The 15,564-nt window shown below is 68.6% G+C and overlaps 1 protein-coding gene across 4 annotated transcripts in view; it reads left to right on the plus strand.

Annotated features, from left to right (window-relative positions):
• Positions 1–1,880: 1,880 nt before the first annotated feature.
• Positions 1,881–15,564, plus strand: part of SPEG (striated muscle enriched protein kinase) — a 31,492-nt gene continuing 17,808 nt past the window's right edge. Inside the window, exons 1-11 of one of the 4 annotated variants that reach the window (XM_042784088.1) lie at positions 1,881–2,131; positions 5,291–5,330; positions 6,647–6,676; positions 7,077–7,166; positions 7,429–7,810; positions 8,949–10,477; positions 11,489–11,632; positions 12,332–12,514; positions 14,211–14,422; positions 14,633–14,721; positions 14,924–15,105. In XM_042784088.1, coding sequence (XP_042640022.1) covers positions 2,099–2,131; positions 5,291–5,330; positions 6,647–6,676; positions 7,077–7,166; positions 7,429–7,810; positions 8,949–10,477; positions 11,489–11,632; positions 12,332–12,514; positions 14,211–14,422; positions 14,633–14,721; positions 14,924–15,105 — 2,914 coding nt within the window. In that variant the 5' untranslated portion in view covers positions 1,881–2,098. Of the gene's footprint in view, positions 2,132–5,290; positions 5,331–6,585; positions 6,677–7,076; positions 7,167–7,428; positions 7,811–8,948; positions 10,478–11,488; positions 11,633–12,331; positions 12,515–14,210; positions 14,423–14,632; positions 14,722–14,923; positions 15,106–15,564 lie in introns of those variants that run through there. The other 3 variants (XM_042784090.1, XM_042784089.1, XM_042784091.1) reach the window with 3 other exon arrangements.

Raw genomic sequence — 15,564 nt, forward strand, 5'->3', positions numbered from 1 at the left:
GGAGCACCTGGCAGGGACCCCCTGGGTGCAGGGACCCTGGCAGACATGTGCCCCACTCCCCACCCCTTTACCCTGCCCTGGCTCAGGGGCACCCATCTCTGTCCCCACCCAGGGCTGGGGGGCCCAGCAGAGTCCTCTGGCTCTGACAGGAGATTCCCTTAGTGCCAGCTCTGGCATTCATGGGACACGCCTGACGTGCAGGGTCTCCACGGAAACCCCGCAGCATCACTCGAATTGTGGGACTGTCAGAAATGTTGTATAAACAGCTCCTTTTGTACTGGGTAATTTGCAAGTTATTATGGAGCCATGAAAAGCCTCACGTTGGGAGTCATGGGCTGGGAAGGGAAGTGGAGAAAAGCTGCTGGAGCTGCCAAGCGTCATGGGGAGTGTGATGCCTGTGTGCAGCCCCACGTGGGGCAGCTGGCTTCCCAGGGGACAGGTGAGCAGCATGGGGACACGCGCTGGGTGGGGAGGCCTCCAGTAGTGTCCCCACGAATGTTCTGCAGTGGGAGGGGACAGTGTCACAGCTGGTGGGGCTGGGACCTTGGCTGACGGGTGCTGTGGGGCTCAACGGCTCGGTGAGCTTGTGACACAGGGCACCGAGAGCTGGGAGGGGGGCACAGCAGGCAGAAAAGGCCCCCGCTGAGGCTGTGGGGCTGGGACTGCCCCTCCAGCTTATTTGCAGTGTCGCCCAGAGAACAGGGAGAGGACGGCAGGGCTGGCGATGCTCAGCTGGGGAAGGCGTGCTGGGGTTGTTGCCAGCACTTTGGGAAAAACTAACAGGTCTTTATGGCCCCGACCAGCCTCACCAGGGACCCCCACCCACAGCTTCTGCCCGCACTCTGGGAGCTCCATTGCAGCCCAGTCCCAGGCACCCAGTCCTGCCCTGAGCTGTGCTGTGGGTCCTCACCCCGTCACGAGGGGAGCTCTCATGTGTGTCATGCAATAGGGAGAGGGAGAGGGACAGCAGGCTACCTCCCCAGGTCAAGCTTGTGTCCCCACTAGCCACAAAGCCACGATGCTAGCCCAAGGCTGAGCAGTCCAGCCCTGCCATCCCACATGGGTCCTGAGGCACCCGTGGGGCAGGGTGTAAGGGCTGCCTTAAGGCACTGGGTGCCTGGGGGCTGTGTGGTTTGCAAGGTGGGGGCTCATGCCCTGGCGTGGGCAGTGATGGGCCAGGAGGGTTGCTGTGAAGGACTGTGCCTGTGTTACCTCTCGTTCGTGTGCGGTCAGGTCAGCAGTGCTGGGACCCCCACCCGTGTCTTGGTAAGGGGACCCTTCTGCCTGGCCGATGGTGGGAGGATGTGGGGGACTGAGCGGAGGCTGGCAGGGTGCTGGTGAGCCTGGATCTTGGCTGGGCGAGTGCCACGGCACGCTGCGGCTGTGCTGCTGTGTGCGGGGTCGCGGCAGCTCTGGCAGTGGACCTGCCTTGTCTGGGGGGCATTTTGGGGGGCAGCGCGTGGAGGACAGTCATGGGCAGCGCTGGTGTGGAGTGCGGCGTTATTCTTGTTGCCGTCGGGCTGCGTGTGGGAACCGCGGTGGTGGGCTGTGCCCCACGGTGCTGAAGGCGGGAGGGAAGAGCAGCCCCTGCCCTGGGCGGTGGGGCAGGATGGATGGGGGACAGGATGGATGGGGGGCAGGGGACGGTGATACAGACGCATGGCTGGGCACGGGGCTCGCACCCCTGGGTGACCCGGAGCCAAAGCCGGGGGGGGGGCAGGACGTGTGCCCGTCCCAGTCGCGCCCCCCACCCCACCCCCCAGCTGCCCTCGCCCCCCGCCACCTGTGCCCTGCCTGTCCCCCGCCGTTGTCACTGTGTGCCAGGGCTGGCGGGGAGGCGGAGGCGGAGGCAGGCGGGGGAAGGATGGAGGGAGGAGCACTCCAGTGATGCTTCATGCTCACAGCTCCAGCCCTCCCGAGAGCCCAACCTGGCGAGCCCCTTCCTCTCCCTCCGCCGTCCCCGGCTGCCGGCGGTGGAGGATGCTCGGAGCATCGCTTGCCCCCCCGGCGTGCTGACAGCGGGGACCCCGCCGGGAGCGGGCTGGCGTCCTGCCGGGCCTGAGCCGGTGTGACCGGGCCACCGGGGCTCTGCAGAAGCATGAAGAAGATCTGGGTGAAGAAGCGTTTCCAGGTAAGGGCTCCTGGCTGCCGCGCCGGCGGGTGCAGGGAGGAAGGGGCAGTGCCGGGAGCGGGAGCACGGCGGGATGGGGATGGAGATGAGGATGGGGACGGGGGGTCCCTCCGGCCCTGTCGCTGTCACCCGGGGCTCCCCAGGGCTTTGCCCATCACCGGCTCCAGCCCCGCTTGCAGAGCCACCAGCTGCCCGCCTGTCCTCGCCAGCCCGGGCAGGAGGGGCAGAGGGCAGGTGCTCAGCACCCCCTGTGCCAGCAGCCAGGCTGGGACCCCCAGCGAGGGCTTCCCCCCGCTTCCCCCACGCCACCCTCTCCCTTCTCTGCCCTCCAGAGCCGGGACAGCAAATGGAGGCTGCTTCATGGCTCCCCCCAGCCCCGCTGCTGGTGGTCACGGAGCTGGAGACGAGGCTTTGCATGCGTCATCCCCTCCGCGTCAGGAGCATGCCTGGCACAGGCAACGGCTCCTCCGCGGGCCCCGCCGCACGCTCTGCCGCCGAACGAGGAACAAGGACATCACTCGGCCTCGGCAAGGGGTGGAGGATGGGGGGCATCCTTCCCGGAAGCCCCCCACCCCCAGCTCCCCTGGGGTGCACAAGCCTGCCCCGCTGCTCCACCCAGTATGGGTGCATAGCCACCCCCGCTGCCACCCTGCCTGGTGGCCCAGCAGGGGCCAGGGAGGGGCTGTCACCCACAGTCCCTTCCCAGGGGTGCAGGATGTGCCCGAGACACAGGTGACCAGGGATACTGGGAGCCAGGCGTGGGGAGGGGGGTCCCTCTGGGGCCGGGTGGGTGGCACTGCCTGGCTGCCCCATCTGCCCTTGGGGGCAGCAGGCCCAGGGGCTTGCCCCCCCCCCCCCCCCGGCCGAGCACAGGGGGTATCAGGACACCCACAGTGGCTGTCTCTCTGCGTCAGGCAAGCCACCCACTGCCTCCCCACCTCACCCCACCTCTGCTCCCTGTCTGCCTGTCTCACACCGGTGGCACCAGTGCCGTGTGGCAGGCTGCAAGGGCTGTGCTCCATGGCCCTTGGAGCCCCCCTTCTCCCCCCCGACTCCCCCTTGGCCCCATGGTCATGGTTCGGGATGCCCCAATGCCAGGGCCAGGGCAGGACCCCAGCCCGGGCAGGACAGATCTGTGCCTGGCACAGGGGAAAGAGGCAGCGCCAGGTCTCACCCGACTGCCTTGTGGGGCAGGACTGAAACTGGGTGCTTATCCAAGCCAGCCCTTCTCCCCACTCCAGGCTGGATGGGCACAGAGCGGGATACTGGCGTTCTACCACCCCTTTTCCCAGGGTGCAAACGAAATCCCAGGCAGGGAGCACATCCCCCCACTCCCCAGCCAGCCCCTTCGCCCAGACCCCAGCCCTGCAGCGAGCCCCACGCTGCTCCTTCCACCTTTCCACCTCCTGGCTTGGGGGTGACCCTGCACCACCCAGCGCTCGCTCCCTGCCGAGCTGCGGGCAGATGCTGCGTCCAAGGGGGGTCCAGGCTGCAGGGTGCCCCGGTCCTGCAGGGACCTGTTGTGGGGTGCAGGGGAGGGGGCTCAGCCACGCCGTAGGTCTGGGTGATGGAGCCCAGCCCAGGCCCGCTGGGTGCAGTCACCATATTTGATGGGGAGCTGATGGCGCCAGTCCCTGGGGAAGCCACAGGAGCACCCGATAATGGCACTCAATTGCATTTTCATTTTTTAATGGGGGAATTATCCGCCGATGGTGCAGTTAATCACTCATCTATCTTTCCCTGGCCTGGAAGACGGGCTGCCAGCCAGAACCAGCACAGTCAGCCGAGGAGGGGAGGTGAAGCCTGGCTCAGCCTGAATACAAATGTGTCTCGTGCAGCCGCTGCCCTCCGGCCAGCAGCACCGCATGCAGGCAGGGGGCTGGCGGGAGCCCCCAGGTGCTGCCCATGAGCAGGGGCTGCCGCTGCAGTGGCAATGGTTTTGGGGAACGCAAAATGAGCCTGCTGCCCTTCCAAGGGCAATTTAACTGCTGGCCACGCTGGGCTGGCTGTCCCCGGGGGCTGGCTGTCCGTGACCCAGCTTGGGAGATGCGGGGAGGCAGGAGGGGCTGGAAGAGCCAGGCTGGCTCCACACTGGGGGGACAGGGCATGGGGCGTCAGTGTCCTGGGGAGACCCCATCACCCAGGCTGGCTGGGAAGGATGCTCAGTCCTGGCAGCCCAACCCTGCCTGTCTGCACGCCACATCCCCGCTCCTGCCTGCCTTGGGGATCGCCCCATCCCTCCGCTTTCCCGGGAGACGGTGTCTGTGCACGCCGGGCCCGGCAGCCAGGTCGCCCTCAGCCGGTCCCTCCCTTGGCAAGCGGGTGCCCGGCGCCGGGCTGCGGCACAGAGGGCAGCCAAGCTGGCAGGGAGCTCCTGGCACCTCTGCCCTGTGCCTGCCCAGACGGCGCGGGCGAGCGCAGCCCCCACGCCTCCAGCCCCGCACAGACGGGCCGGTCCCATGCCACTTGTGCCAGGGAGCCTCTCTCGCAGCTGGCACAGCCTCTGCCGGGGATGGGGGATGCTGTCCCCACGCTGGGCCGGTGCCCGTGGCGGTGTCTGGGCCAGCGCCTGGAAGAAGCTTTGCTGGCCCAGTCCCCACGCTGGCACGGGCGGCGGCTTCGAAGAGGCTGCAGAGCATTTGGGGCACCCACGCGGGCAAAAGACCTTGTCACTCCCTGGGAATGGGGAGTGGCGCGGGGCTGGGGCGCACAGTGCCATCACCAAGAGGAGTGTGTGTGAGCGCGTGTGTGCGAGCGTGTGTGTGCATAGCTGGACATGTGCCACACGTGTCCACCCACACCCATCCATGCCTGCGTGCGCGGGGGTGTGTGCCTGTGGGTACCCCGTGGGTGTGTGCCTGTGGGTACCCCGTGGGTGTGCAGCTGGGGGGGGGGTGTGTGTGTGTGTGTGTGTGAGCGGTGTCTGGTGTGCCCTGCCAGCGGGAAGGTGTGAGCGGCACCACGCGTGCTGTGCCAGCGTGTGTGTGTGTGTGTGTGTGTGTGTGTGTGTGTGCGAGCGACTGTGGGTGTGAGCGGTGCCGCGGGCGCCGCGACGGGGTGCGTGCGTGCGGGTGTGCCGTGCCAGCAGCACGCGTGCGTGCGCGAGCAGGCACATGGCGCCGTGCCACGGGTAACACTCTCTTCTCTTTTCCTTTGCAGAAGACAGGCCACTCACGGCGCTTCGGGCGCTTCACGCATGGTGCGTTGAGTTACCAGGACCCGGCTCCCCTCTCCCCCCGTCCCCCCCCGACCCCCCGCCACCCCAAGTGCGCTTGGGATGGGGTGCAGCCCCACCGCTGTGCTGTGAGGGGCAGCGAGCAGAGGTTGGGCAGGGCTGGGCTGCATCTCACAAGCCCTGAAACAGGGTCCTGCTCAGCCGGGGGCTCCTGGTGTCCCCTGTGAGGCTGGGCTGCTGCTGGCCCTGCAGCTCGGGTTCCTCAGGGGGCTTCCAGGCTGTTGTGGCCACGCTGGGGAGCCTGGTGTGGTGGCTAGTGCACGGGGCAGCTGGTGGTGTGGCGGGCTGCAGAGGGGCGGTTTGGGGTGGGGGGGAGCAGCATGGGCCCCCACCGTGCCATGGCAGCGCAGTGGAGGGGAGGAGTGGGGGGGCAGGGGACACGTCCCTTGCCGCAGGGGTCTGCTGCGGCAGCTTGCAAGGGCGAGGGCAGCGGCGGGGAGGAAAGTCTGGCCTTCCCTGGCTGAATGGTGTCGGCTTTCCTGGGATGGGATATTAGGGTGATGCTGTTTTGGCTCAGCCTCATCCTGCTTGTGGGGAGGCTCTCACCCACGTCCTGCCCTGAGCACCCCTGCTTTATCAGCCACGGCTGCATCATGCAGCACTTGCCACCAGTGGGGTAGGGGATGCATGTGTACGTGCCAGAGCGAGGGTGCTTGCAGCTGGGTGCTGCTGGGGGTACTGGGGCATGGCCTGGGGTGTCCAGCCCCAAACTGTGGTGCCCTGGGGAGCATGGGGATGTGCGAGTGCTGCAGAGGTGAGGGGGCAGCTCCAGCAGCTCCAGGGACAGTTGGTGGCTGTCCTGCCGGGCAGGATGTGGCCGTAGCACGGGGAGGGGATGGTGCCGTGCTCTGCCCAGGTGGGACGGTGTGTGTGCGAGGAGGGTCTGTGTGCAGCGCTGGAGAGGCGTGCAGTGAATACGGGTGCAGAGTGGGGACATGGTGGGGAAGTCTGGGGGTCCCAGACCTGTTTCCACACCTTGTGGGCACCTCGCCTCTGCCATGGGGCTGGGTAGGGCATGGGGTGCTCCTTGTTGGGTCCGGAGATGGACAAACGCCCAGTCCTGGCCCCATGCCTTGACCTGAAGCCCAGCACAGGGTGTCAGGCTCTCTGAGCTGGCGTAGCCCACTGAGGTGCTGCCCCAGCAGGTCCCTGCCCCATGGCAGTGCGGGGAGGTGCTGGGGACAAGGTCCCTCCACGCTGCCCCCCCGCGTCTCCGCAGGCCGGGCCGATAACCGGGTGTTGATGTCTCTCTCTCTCTTGCTGCCCCTATGGAAGCGAAGTTTTCCGCTCCTGCAGGAAACAAAGCTACGGTAGGAAGACCCCTGCCCGATGCCAGCCCCGTCCCCAGAACAGGCCCTGGGGCCCAGCCTGCTTCCCTGCCCCATCGCCTCCACTGTCCCCTTGCCCTGCCTCCCCATCCCCATGCCGCCTCCACCATCTGCCTTCCTTCCATCATCTAACGTTGTTCCTGCCCGCTTTGCCTGCCCTCCCTCGCCTGTCCTTGCCCTGCTGGACTTTCCCACCCCTGGTCCTGCTTTTCCCTACCGGCAGCCTGTCCCTGCAGGTCACAGCTGTGTCCCCTGCCCGGGCGCTGCTCTCCTGCCCCTGGAGCCAGTGGGTCTGCAAGGGGAAGCGCCAGCCTGGCCTGCTGTCCCCATGTCCCCTCATCCGCTGATTTTTGCCCCCCTCCCCCCCACCCCCTCCCCTCAGACTCGGAGACGGGCGAGGATGAGCCCAGCGATCCCCAGGTGACGCAGCGCAGCGAGCTCCAGGATGAGACAGCCTTCAGCACCCCCACGGGTGAGCAGGGGGCACCCAGCTGGCACCAAGCCCCGGCATCAGCTGCTGGGCATGGCCCCCCCGGCAAGGGCTCTGCTTTGGGGGTCTCCACGGGGGGGGGGGGGGCGGTGTGAAGCTGTGATCTACCCATACAAAGGGGAGAGGGCTGAGGGCAGCAGCAGGGTGCTGCTCGGGACACCCTGTGGTGTCTCAGCCCTCTTCGAGAAGGGTGCTGGGCTCGTCCCCATGGGCACCCGGTGTCGGCTCACCCCTCTCCTTCCAGGTGGGTCCGACACCCTCGTGGACGCCTCCATGAACACAACACCGACCTCGGTGCTGGCCCTGTCGCAGGCGGAGGAGCGCTCCAGCTGGTCGGGCAGCCAGCAGACCGTGGTGGAGAAGGAGACGGATGCCAGCCTCCCCGCACGGGGACCCTACCTCCGCCCTGCTGCCTGGCAGCAGCCACAGGGAACCCCAAGGCAAGCAAACGTGCTGACCCCGCGCGGCGCCGAGGTCCGGCACCTCGGCGTGGAGCCGCTGGTGCGGGCATCACGGGCTAATCTGGTGGGCACAAGCTGGGGGTCGGAGGATAGCCTTTCGGTGGCCAGCGACCCGTACGGCAGCGCCTTCAGCCTGTACAGAGGACGGGCGCTCTCACTCCACGTGTAAGTAGCCCCCGGGGAAGCGTGCGGAGGGGACATCGCACTGGGGCCATCTCCTTCCAACCCCTGCAGCCATCTCCTCCCCTCCGCCTGGGCTTTTTTTTGCCTTCACCATGCCCGGATGAGGAACGGGGGCTCTGAGCTGTAGGCAGCCTGTTCCCGGTGAGGAGGTGGGAGCAACCTGGTCCAGGGGGGTTCCAGGCCCTTGTGTGAAAGGGGACATGTGGAGTGGGGTCCCTTTCTGCTGTGCTCAGGTTGGGGCTGGGGGTAACTCCCGTGCCACTGCACGAGCTGCAGCATCCCACCCGCACTGTGTCGTGGGTGTCCCCCCATTCCGCCCAGCTGCGGGGGCTCTGCCCAGCCCAGGGTGTGGGGACCTGGGGGTGTGTGGCAGCCTGGGGCACCCGCTGGCAAGGCTCTGTCACCTGCAGTCCCCACCGCACAGGGGTGGCAGCAGGGGCCGGGGACATGCTGCCTCCCCAGGACCTGATGACATGCTCAGAGTCTCCGTCCCTCCCCGCCGCCTTCGGTCCCCATCCCCGCAGGCTTGCTCCTTCGACCTCCATCTCGCCCCTTTTTTTGTTTGAGGCTGTTTGTTCCACCAGAACCTCATCTCCACCTTATGATTTCTGCACCGCAATCGCTGAGCCCCCTCGGGGGCAGTGGGGTGGGGATGCGCCTGCAGCAGCATGTGCGCGGGGAGGGCTTGTAGCCTGGGGGACCCTCTCTGCCTTGCAGAGGAGCTGGCCTGTGCCATGCTGGCCCAGCACTCCAGGACACCCCGGAAAACTGGGGCACCCCCCAGCCTCCAGTCCTGTCTACATGGCGGACCTGGGGAGGGGACTCGCTGGGTATCCCAGCACCATCCTGGTGTCCCACACGGGTACCCCTGGGCAAGGGGACACCTCTGCACCACAGCAGCCCAGGAATCTCATCCAACCCAGCCGGCTCCTGGTGGTCTTTGGGTGGCCGGATTCACTTGCCGGAGCCCCTTGAGGCTCCCCAGTCCCGGGGCTGCCCTGGCCACCTGCCCCCCCTTGCTGTGCCCCATTGGGCACCGTGGTATGGGGCTGGGAGCAGGGATGCAGACAGGCGGTGAGGGTGGGCTCTGAACCGCACTCCTCTGTCTCTCCCCTTGCAGCAGCATCCCTCAGGGGGGCTACCGGAGGGATGACCCCCACAGTGGCCCCGTCTCTCCGAAGCCAGGCGCCGAGCCCCCGAGGTCTCCCGCTGCCCTGCCGCTGACCACCAAGCCACCCATCATCCGCTCGCCATCTCCTCGTGCCGGCCCGTGCCTGCCGCCTCCCGGTGCCATGTCCCAGCCTGCCACCCGTGGCCCTGGCGTCCCCTCCTTCACGCCCGTGACCCCCCGCAAGAAGTCCTCAGTGCCGGCTGAGTACCAGGACACCGTCCCTGAGGAGTACGAGGAGAAGATCAAAAAGCCCAAGTCCTCGGGGTACTCGCAGGGCAGCACACAAGACTCCCGTCCCCAGACACCCATGAGCGACGCCTCCGGCCGGATCTCGGTCCGGGCGTCCCCCAAGCTGGTGCGCGCCAGCTCCAAGATCTTCGAGAGGCTGCAGTACTTCGAGGAGCGGCGGAGGAGCCTAGAGCAGGGGGAGAGCCCCTTCCCCACACCCCACTGCCTGCCCCTGCGCAAGACGCGCTCCTTCGACCAGCCCGGCTCCGGCTCGCGCCGTGCCAGCACGCTGGGCGGCTCGCGGGAGGACGTGCGGGAAGGCGGCCGCTGGGAGCCCGGCGGCACGGCGGCGTGCCGGCGTTTGGCTTTCCGGCAGAAAGCCGCGTCCTTCGACGAGCGGGGCAAGTTCGCTGGCCGTGTCTACGCCATCGAGCACAAGTTTGCGGAGGAGCTGAGCCGCATCAAGCGGACGGTCTCCAAGCAGCAGCTGCGGCGCTCCCAGGAGCTGTGGAAAGCCGGGCTGCCCCCGACACCCTCGCCCCCCGGGACCGGCGAGCCCGCCGCCCCCCACGCCCCCTGCACCCCCTCCTCACAAGGCACCAGCGGGCGCAAGGCGCTGCCCCCAAAGACCTTCCCGCCGGCGGAGATCCCGCACGTCATCCAGCACCTGGCACTTTCCAGCGTGGCACTGGTGGGACCCGACGGGGAGTCGGAGCCGGGGGGGCAGCGCGGGAGGAAAGCCCTGGCGCGGGGTGGCACGGCAGCCAGTCAGCCCACCGAGGCGGAGGATGTGGGCGCCAGGAAGGTACCACAGCAAGAAGGCACCGGGGAAGTGAAGAAGAAGGAGCAGTGGCCGTTAGCGCAAGCCACCCCGCAGGGCCGGGCCGCCCGTTCCCAGGCGGATCCCGCTGAAGGCAGCCCGTGCCCAGACGGGGGTCCCGCTGGTGGAGCTCGTGCCCCCGGGGTGGTGAGCGAAGCCCTGGCCGCCCGGCTGGCCGTGCCCCACGGGCTGTACCGGCGGCCGGAGACGCCCGTGGAGGTGCGGTTCCTGCCCTGGGCGAAGCCGGGGATGGAGCAGGAGGCTCGCCTGGAGAGGAGCTGGGCAGGACAGCACGGCCCGGGTAGGGAGATGGAGAGAAGGCAGACGAAAGTGTCCGAGAAGAAAGAGAGTGGCCGGATGGCTCAAGAAGGCAGGAGCACGCGGAGCAAGGGGAAGGGGCGTCGAGCCAGGCCCACCTCTCCAGAGCTAGGTAGGGGCATGGCTTTCTGCTCTCCTGTGGGCACGGAGCTGACCTAGCCAGCCTGTGAGCGGGGTGAGGGACCCCCAGCCTGCCCCTGGGAGGTGTGTGGAGCCCAGGCTTTGCCAGAGAGCACAGGGGTGGGGCGGGGGGACGCGAGGCTGGAGGCTGGGGATGTTGGCACCAACCAGTGCTGTAAGACAGACCAGCCTGGGTACCAGTTTGCTAGGCCTTGAGATCACGAGGCTTGCTGACATCTCCGTCCCTCCTGCCTGGCATGGGAAGGATGCGGGGTGCTGACCTCTGGCATTCAGCCCTGGGCTGGTCCGGCCCCCCAGGGCACAGGGCACCCATTGCAGCTTGTCCCGGCTGGATGGTGCTCGGTGCTCCAGGCAGGGCGTGCAGCCCAAAAGTCTCCAGGGGATGAGGTGGCTTGGCTGGGGGAGAGGTGCCCTGCCCATCCCGCCGTCAGGAGTGAGACCACACTGCACCCCAGGCTGAGAGCTCCCTCCAGGCTCTGCTCTGGCCGGAGCGGTGCCAGGCCCACGTGGCCAAGGCTCCTGGCGCAGCCCCAGGACTTTTGCCCATGTGCTGGGGCCACGGGAGGGGAGGGAGCTGGGAGGCTGAGGCTGGTGTGGTGGGGCAGAGAAACCGGTCCCCTGTGAGGGGCTGGGGGAACTCAGAGCAGGGGCTGCGACGGGCTGTACAGCCTTCCTCCTCCCACAGCCCGCTGTCGCCTCATCCCTTATGCCTCACGGGGACGCACAGCAGGCTGTGCGCTCCTTGCCCCATGGTCCCCTGCCTTGTCCCGCTGCAGGCACTGTGCCGTGGTGGCCCATGATGTGGCCCTTTCCTCCACCGCACGGCCTGGGGCCCTGCTAACGTCCCGGCGAGGGTGTGGGGCACGTGGTGGCAGGGACGGGCAGAGGGCTGCGAGGCCCCTGCTCTGCCTGCAACCCGGTGTGGCACAGGACCCGCTCGGGTCCCCACTGACAGCCACGGGGCCCGTCTCTCCCTGTCCAGAGTCCTCCGACGACTCCTATGTCTCGGCGGGTGAAGACCCCCTGGAAGCCCCCATCTTTGAGATCCCCATCCAGGACATGGCGGTGGCCGTGGGGGCAGAGGTGCTGCTCAAGTGCATTGTCACAGCCAACCCCCAGCCAGAAGGTGAGCGACCGCGGGGCTGGGGGTGTTGGGGGGTGCGTGTGTGGTGGAGGGGCTGTCTGCGTGTCCGTGTCCCACCCGCTGAGCTGTCCTCTGGGGCCACCTGAGCTGTGTGGAGTGAGACACGCGGCCCTGAGCTGTGTGTCTCAGGGAGGTGACGTGCCCACTCTGGGAGCACCCCCTTCACTCTGCTTCCCCCCAGGCGGGACTGAAGAGCTTGGGCACCGGCCTGCCAGGGCAGGGTGCAGAGGGCAGGGTGTGGGCAGGGTGTCTGCCGCTCCCCCGTGCTGGGCTGGGCTGTTGGGAGAGCTGGCGAAGGGCTGGTGAGCACTGCGCGGGCAGGGATGGGTAATGCTCGGGGCTGCTGTCGGGCCAGCTCAGGTGGTTTCCTGGGGGGCAGAGCCCCAGTGCCCGATTCGGGGCTGATGGGCTCTGGGCATGCTGTAGCCAGGACGTGGGCAGGGGCAGCTGGGCAGCCAGAGCTGGTACCAGCCAAGAGAGCCAGGCAGAAGCAAAGTGGCTTCGAGTCCCTCCTCCAGCTTCTGCTGGAGGGCAGGACGATGCCAAGACTCAGAGAAGGGTCAACCCTGATCTGTCAGGCCATGGGAGCCCGGCACTGCTCCCCATGGCAAAGAGGTCCCCAGGCCAGGCAGGGGAATTTGGGCTCTCCTGCCCACAAGTGACCCTCCCCTCTGCCGGCAGTGTCCTGGAGGAAGGACGGGGTCCCACTACGGAGCAGCACGACGCGGCCCATCAAGGCGGAGGGCGAGCGTCATACCCTCCTGGTCAGGAGCGCCCGGGTAGCCGACGCCGGCCTCTACACCGTCACCGCGGCCAACGAGGTGGGAGCGACCTGCTGCAGTGCCATCCTCAGCGTGCGGCCCGGTGAGTGCCGGCGGGCGGGGGGGCGGCCGGCGGTGGGAGAGCCGGCGCGGCGGCAGGCCGGCTGCCAGCTCGGCCGCTGCTGTCACTGGGAAGAAAACGGCTTCCTTACCCTACAAGGCTCTGTCTGAACCAAAGCAGCTGACGTGCTCCTGGCGAGCACGGGGCGGGGGGGGGGGGGGGGGATCCTGCTGCGTGTGGGGGGAGCGGGGTCAGGCTGGAGCATCCCTCGGCACCCAGCAAGGAGCCCGCTGTCTGCCCCCCGCACTCACACCTGCCTGCACCCCGCTAGCCACAGGGATACCCCAGCCTGCCCTCCAACCTGCAAACTGCGGGGATACCCCTGCCCTCCAACCTGCTCGCCGTGGGTATATCACTGCCCCAGAAGCTGTTAGTTGTGGGGGGTATACCGCAGCCCACCAAGCTGCTAGCCATGGGGTACCCAGCCTGCCCTCCACCCCACTGGCCGTGGGGATACCCAGCCCACCACAGCCCCAAGGCGCTCCCCAAACCGAGAGCGTCCATGGGGAGCGCGCAGCGGCTCAGGGCTGGAAGCCCCCCAAAACCCACCCGCTCCATGGCGCAGCCGGTGCCGTGCACCCACAAGTGGCAGCGGTCGGGCAGGGCCAGCCGGGGACACGGCGGCGGGGGGCCGGGAAGGGCCCCGGCAGCCCCCGGCCCCGCGGCGGGCCCTCCCCCGCCGCTGCTGGCCCAGCCCCGGGGGCCGGGCGGCGCTGGGGCGGGGAGGGCTCAGCGGGCCGGCGGCGCTGCGGGCTGGAGGCGCGCCCGGCACCGGCACCGGCACCGGCACCGGCACCGGCACCGGCACCGGCACCGGCACCGGCACCGGCACCGGCACCGGCACCGGCGGCGACGGCTCGGCGGTGCGGCGGGCCCGCCCCCCCCGGTGAGTGCGGGGGGCGGCGTGGGGGGGATGCGGGAGGGCGGGCGAGCGGAGGGGGAGTCGGGGATCGGGGGGTGTGTGTGTGTCCCCGGAGTTTTCCGCCCTGGGGCTGCCCGCGGGCATGGCGGGGGCGCGGGGAGGGGGGGGGTGCCCAGCCCTCCCGCTGCACCGGGCAGCCCGCCCGCCTCCCTCCGGTAAGGGGCGGGGTGGGGGCGCTCCGGCAGCCCGGCTGGAAGGGGGCCAGCACCCCCGGCGCGGCAGGCGGGCTCTGCCAGCACCCCGCAGCCGCTCGCTGCTCCCCACCTCGCACCCCCCCGGCCCCCCGCACGCCAACCCCGCACCCCACGGGTGTCTCCCCCCCCCCCCCCCCCCCATCCCGGCCCCGCGTGGGCTTCCCACCCACGCAGGAGGGTCCGTCCCCCCCCCGGGGAGCGGGCAGGCGGCCGGCCGGGCTGCTGGGGGAGCGCAGCTGCCAATGTCACCTTCAGCCCTCGCCTGCCCGGGGCAGGGACAGCCATCCCGGGAATCCGGGCGGCTTAAGGATGGGAGCGCGGGCTGCTGCGTAAGAGCCACTTGAGCCCTGCTGTCGCCTTGCGGGATATCGGGTCCCCTTATCATCCAGTGGAATGCTTCTCCCCGCACCCCTTCGCTGCTGGCTGCTGCCGAGCTGGGATGTGCTGTGAGATGGGCGTCCCTGTGCACCCCTGGGGTGCAGGGTGGTGGGCCAGGGGTGTCCTGACCCGCCTGCCTGGCTCCGGCTGCTGCCAGCTCCTTATCCAGCTTCTCCTGTGCTAGCCCCCGCCGTGGAGCGGCATGGGAACTTGGCACCCCCCCTCGGCCAGGCCAGCCCCATCACCTCGGACGAGGAGTACCTGAGCCCCCTGGAAGAGTTCCCCGAGTCTGGCACCCCCCAGCACCGACCGGCCATGAAGCTGCAGCCTAGAGCCGAGCATGGGGCTGCCCACGGCTCCCCGGAGAGCACCTTCAAGGCTGCACCCACCTTTGAGGTGAGCTGACAACACCCCTTGGGCCTGGCAGAGCGGGAGCAGTGCCCTGTGACCGCAGCCTTCCTACCCCCTGATCTGGGGTATTTCTGGCACATAGGCAGCCTCCACCCCACCAGCGCCCCTGGTATTCCAGGGCTGCTGTTGTGACAGGGGACACGTAGCCCTGGGTGCAGGGGGGTGCTTGCTGCTCTCTGACCGCTGCTTCCCCAGGTGTCCCTGTCAGACCAGTCGGTGCTGGAGGGGCAGGATGTCAGCATGAGTGTCCGCGTCCGTGGGGAACCCAAGCCCATCATTTACTGGTGAGTCCCGCTGCTCACTGGGTCACAGCTGGGCAGGGAAGGAGGGAACAGGCACGGTGACCTCCTCGTTTGGGGGGTGACCAGCTCAGAGCTCTGGTCCTGAGCAGGGTTGGGAGTGGAGGGGAGGGATGTTTTGGGGGACAGTCAGGCTGGGCAGGCAGGGCCAGGCGTGACCATGCCGCTCTGCCCGTGTCCTGAGCAGGCTGAGGAACCGACAGCCGGTGAAGTACGGCCGCCGGCACCACGCGGAGGAGGCGGAGGGGACACGGGGGCTCTTTACGCTGCACATCCTGGCGGCGGAGCGCACCGACACCGGCTTCTACACCTGCAAGGCGGTCAATGAGTATGGCACCAAGCAGTGCGAGGCCAAGCTGGAGGTCAGAGGTAAAGCTCCCCAAACGCATCCCCCCCTCCCCGGCCCCAAGGGGCCAGCTGGCTCCAGTGCCCTGCATGAGCTGTGTGGGGAAGGGGCCACTGCAAACCCCCCCCCCCCTTTGGCAGTGCTGTGGGAGAAGGGGATGAGCGAGGCTGCCCTTCCCTGCTGCAGTGCAGGCGGGTGCAAGCCGTGAGCAGGAAAGTGGAGCTGTGTGCCTGGGGCTTCCCGCAGTGGCTGGCCCTGCAGCAGAAGGCAGGCTGCCCTGCTGCCCCGTCAAGATGTGTGGCCCCGTGGCCCTGGGTCCCACCGCCCAGCTGTGCCAGGGTCCCCACCGGCCTGACCCAGAGCCCGCTGCTCCCCACAGCCCAACTTCACCCCACGTCCTTCCACATCCCCACTGCTGGGGCCACGGTCTGTCCCTGGCTGCGCAGGGAGGGCTTTTGCCCTCGGTGGGCCCTGCAAGGGAC

The sequence above is a fragment of the Tyto alba genome, unplaced genomic scaffold (genome assembly GCF_018691265.1).
Source record: "Tyto alba isolate M040663 unplaced genomic scaffold, T.alba_DEE_v4.0 Super-Scaffold_7, whole genome shotgun sequence".
Taxonomy (NCBI): Eukaryota; Metazoa; Chordata; class Aves; order Strigiformes; family Tytonidae; genus Tyto; species Tyto alba.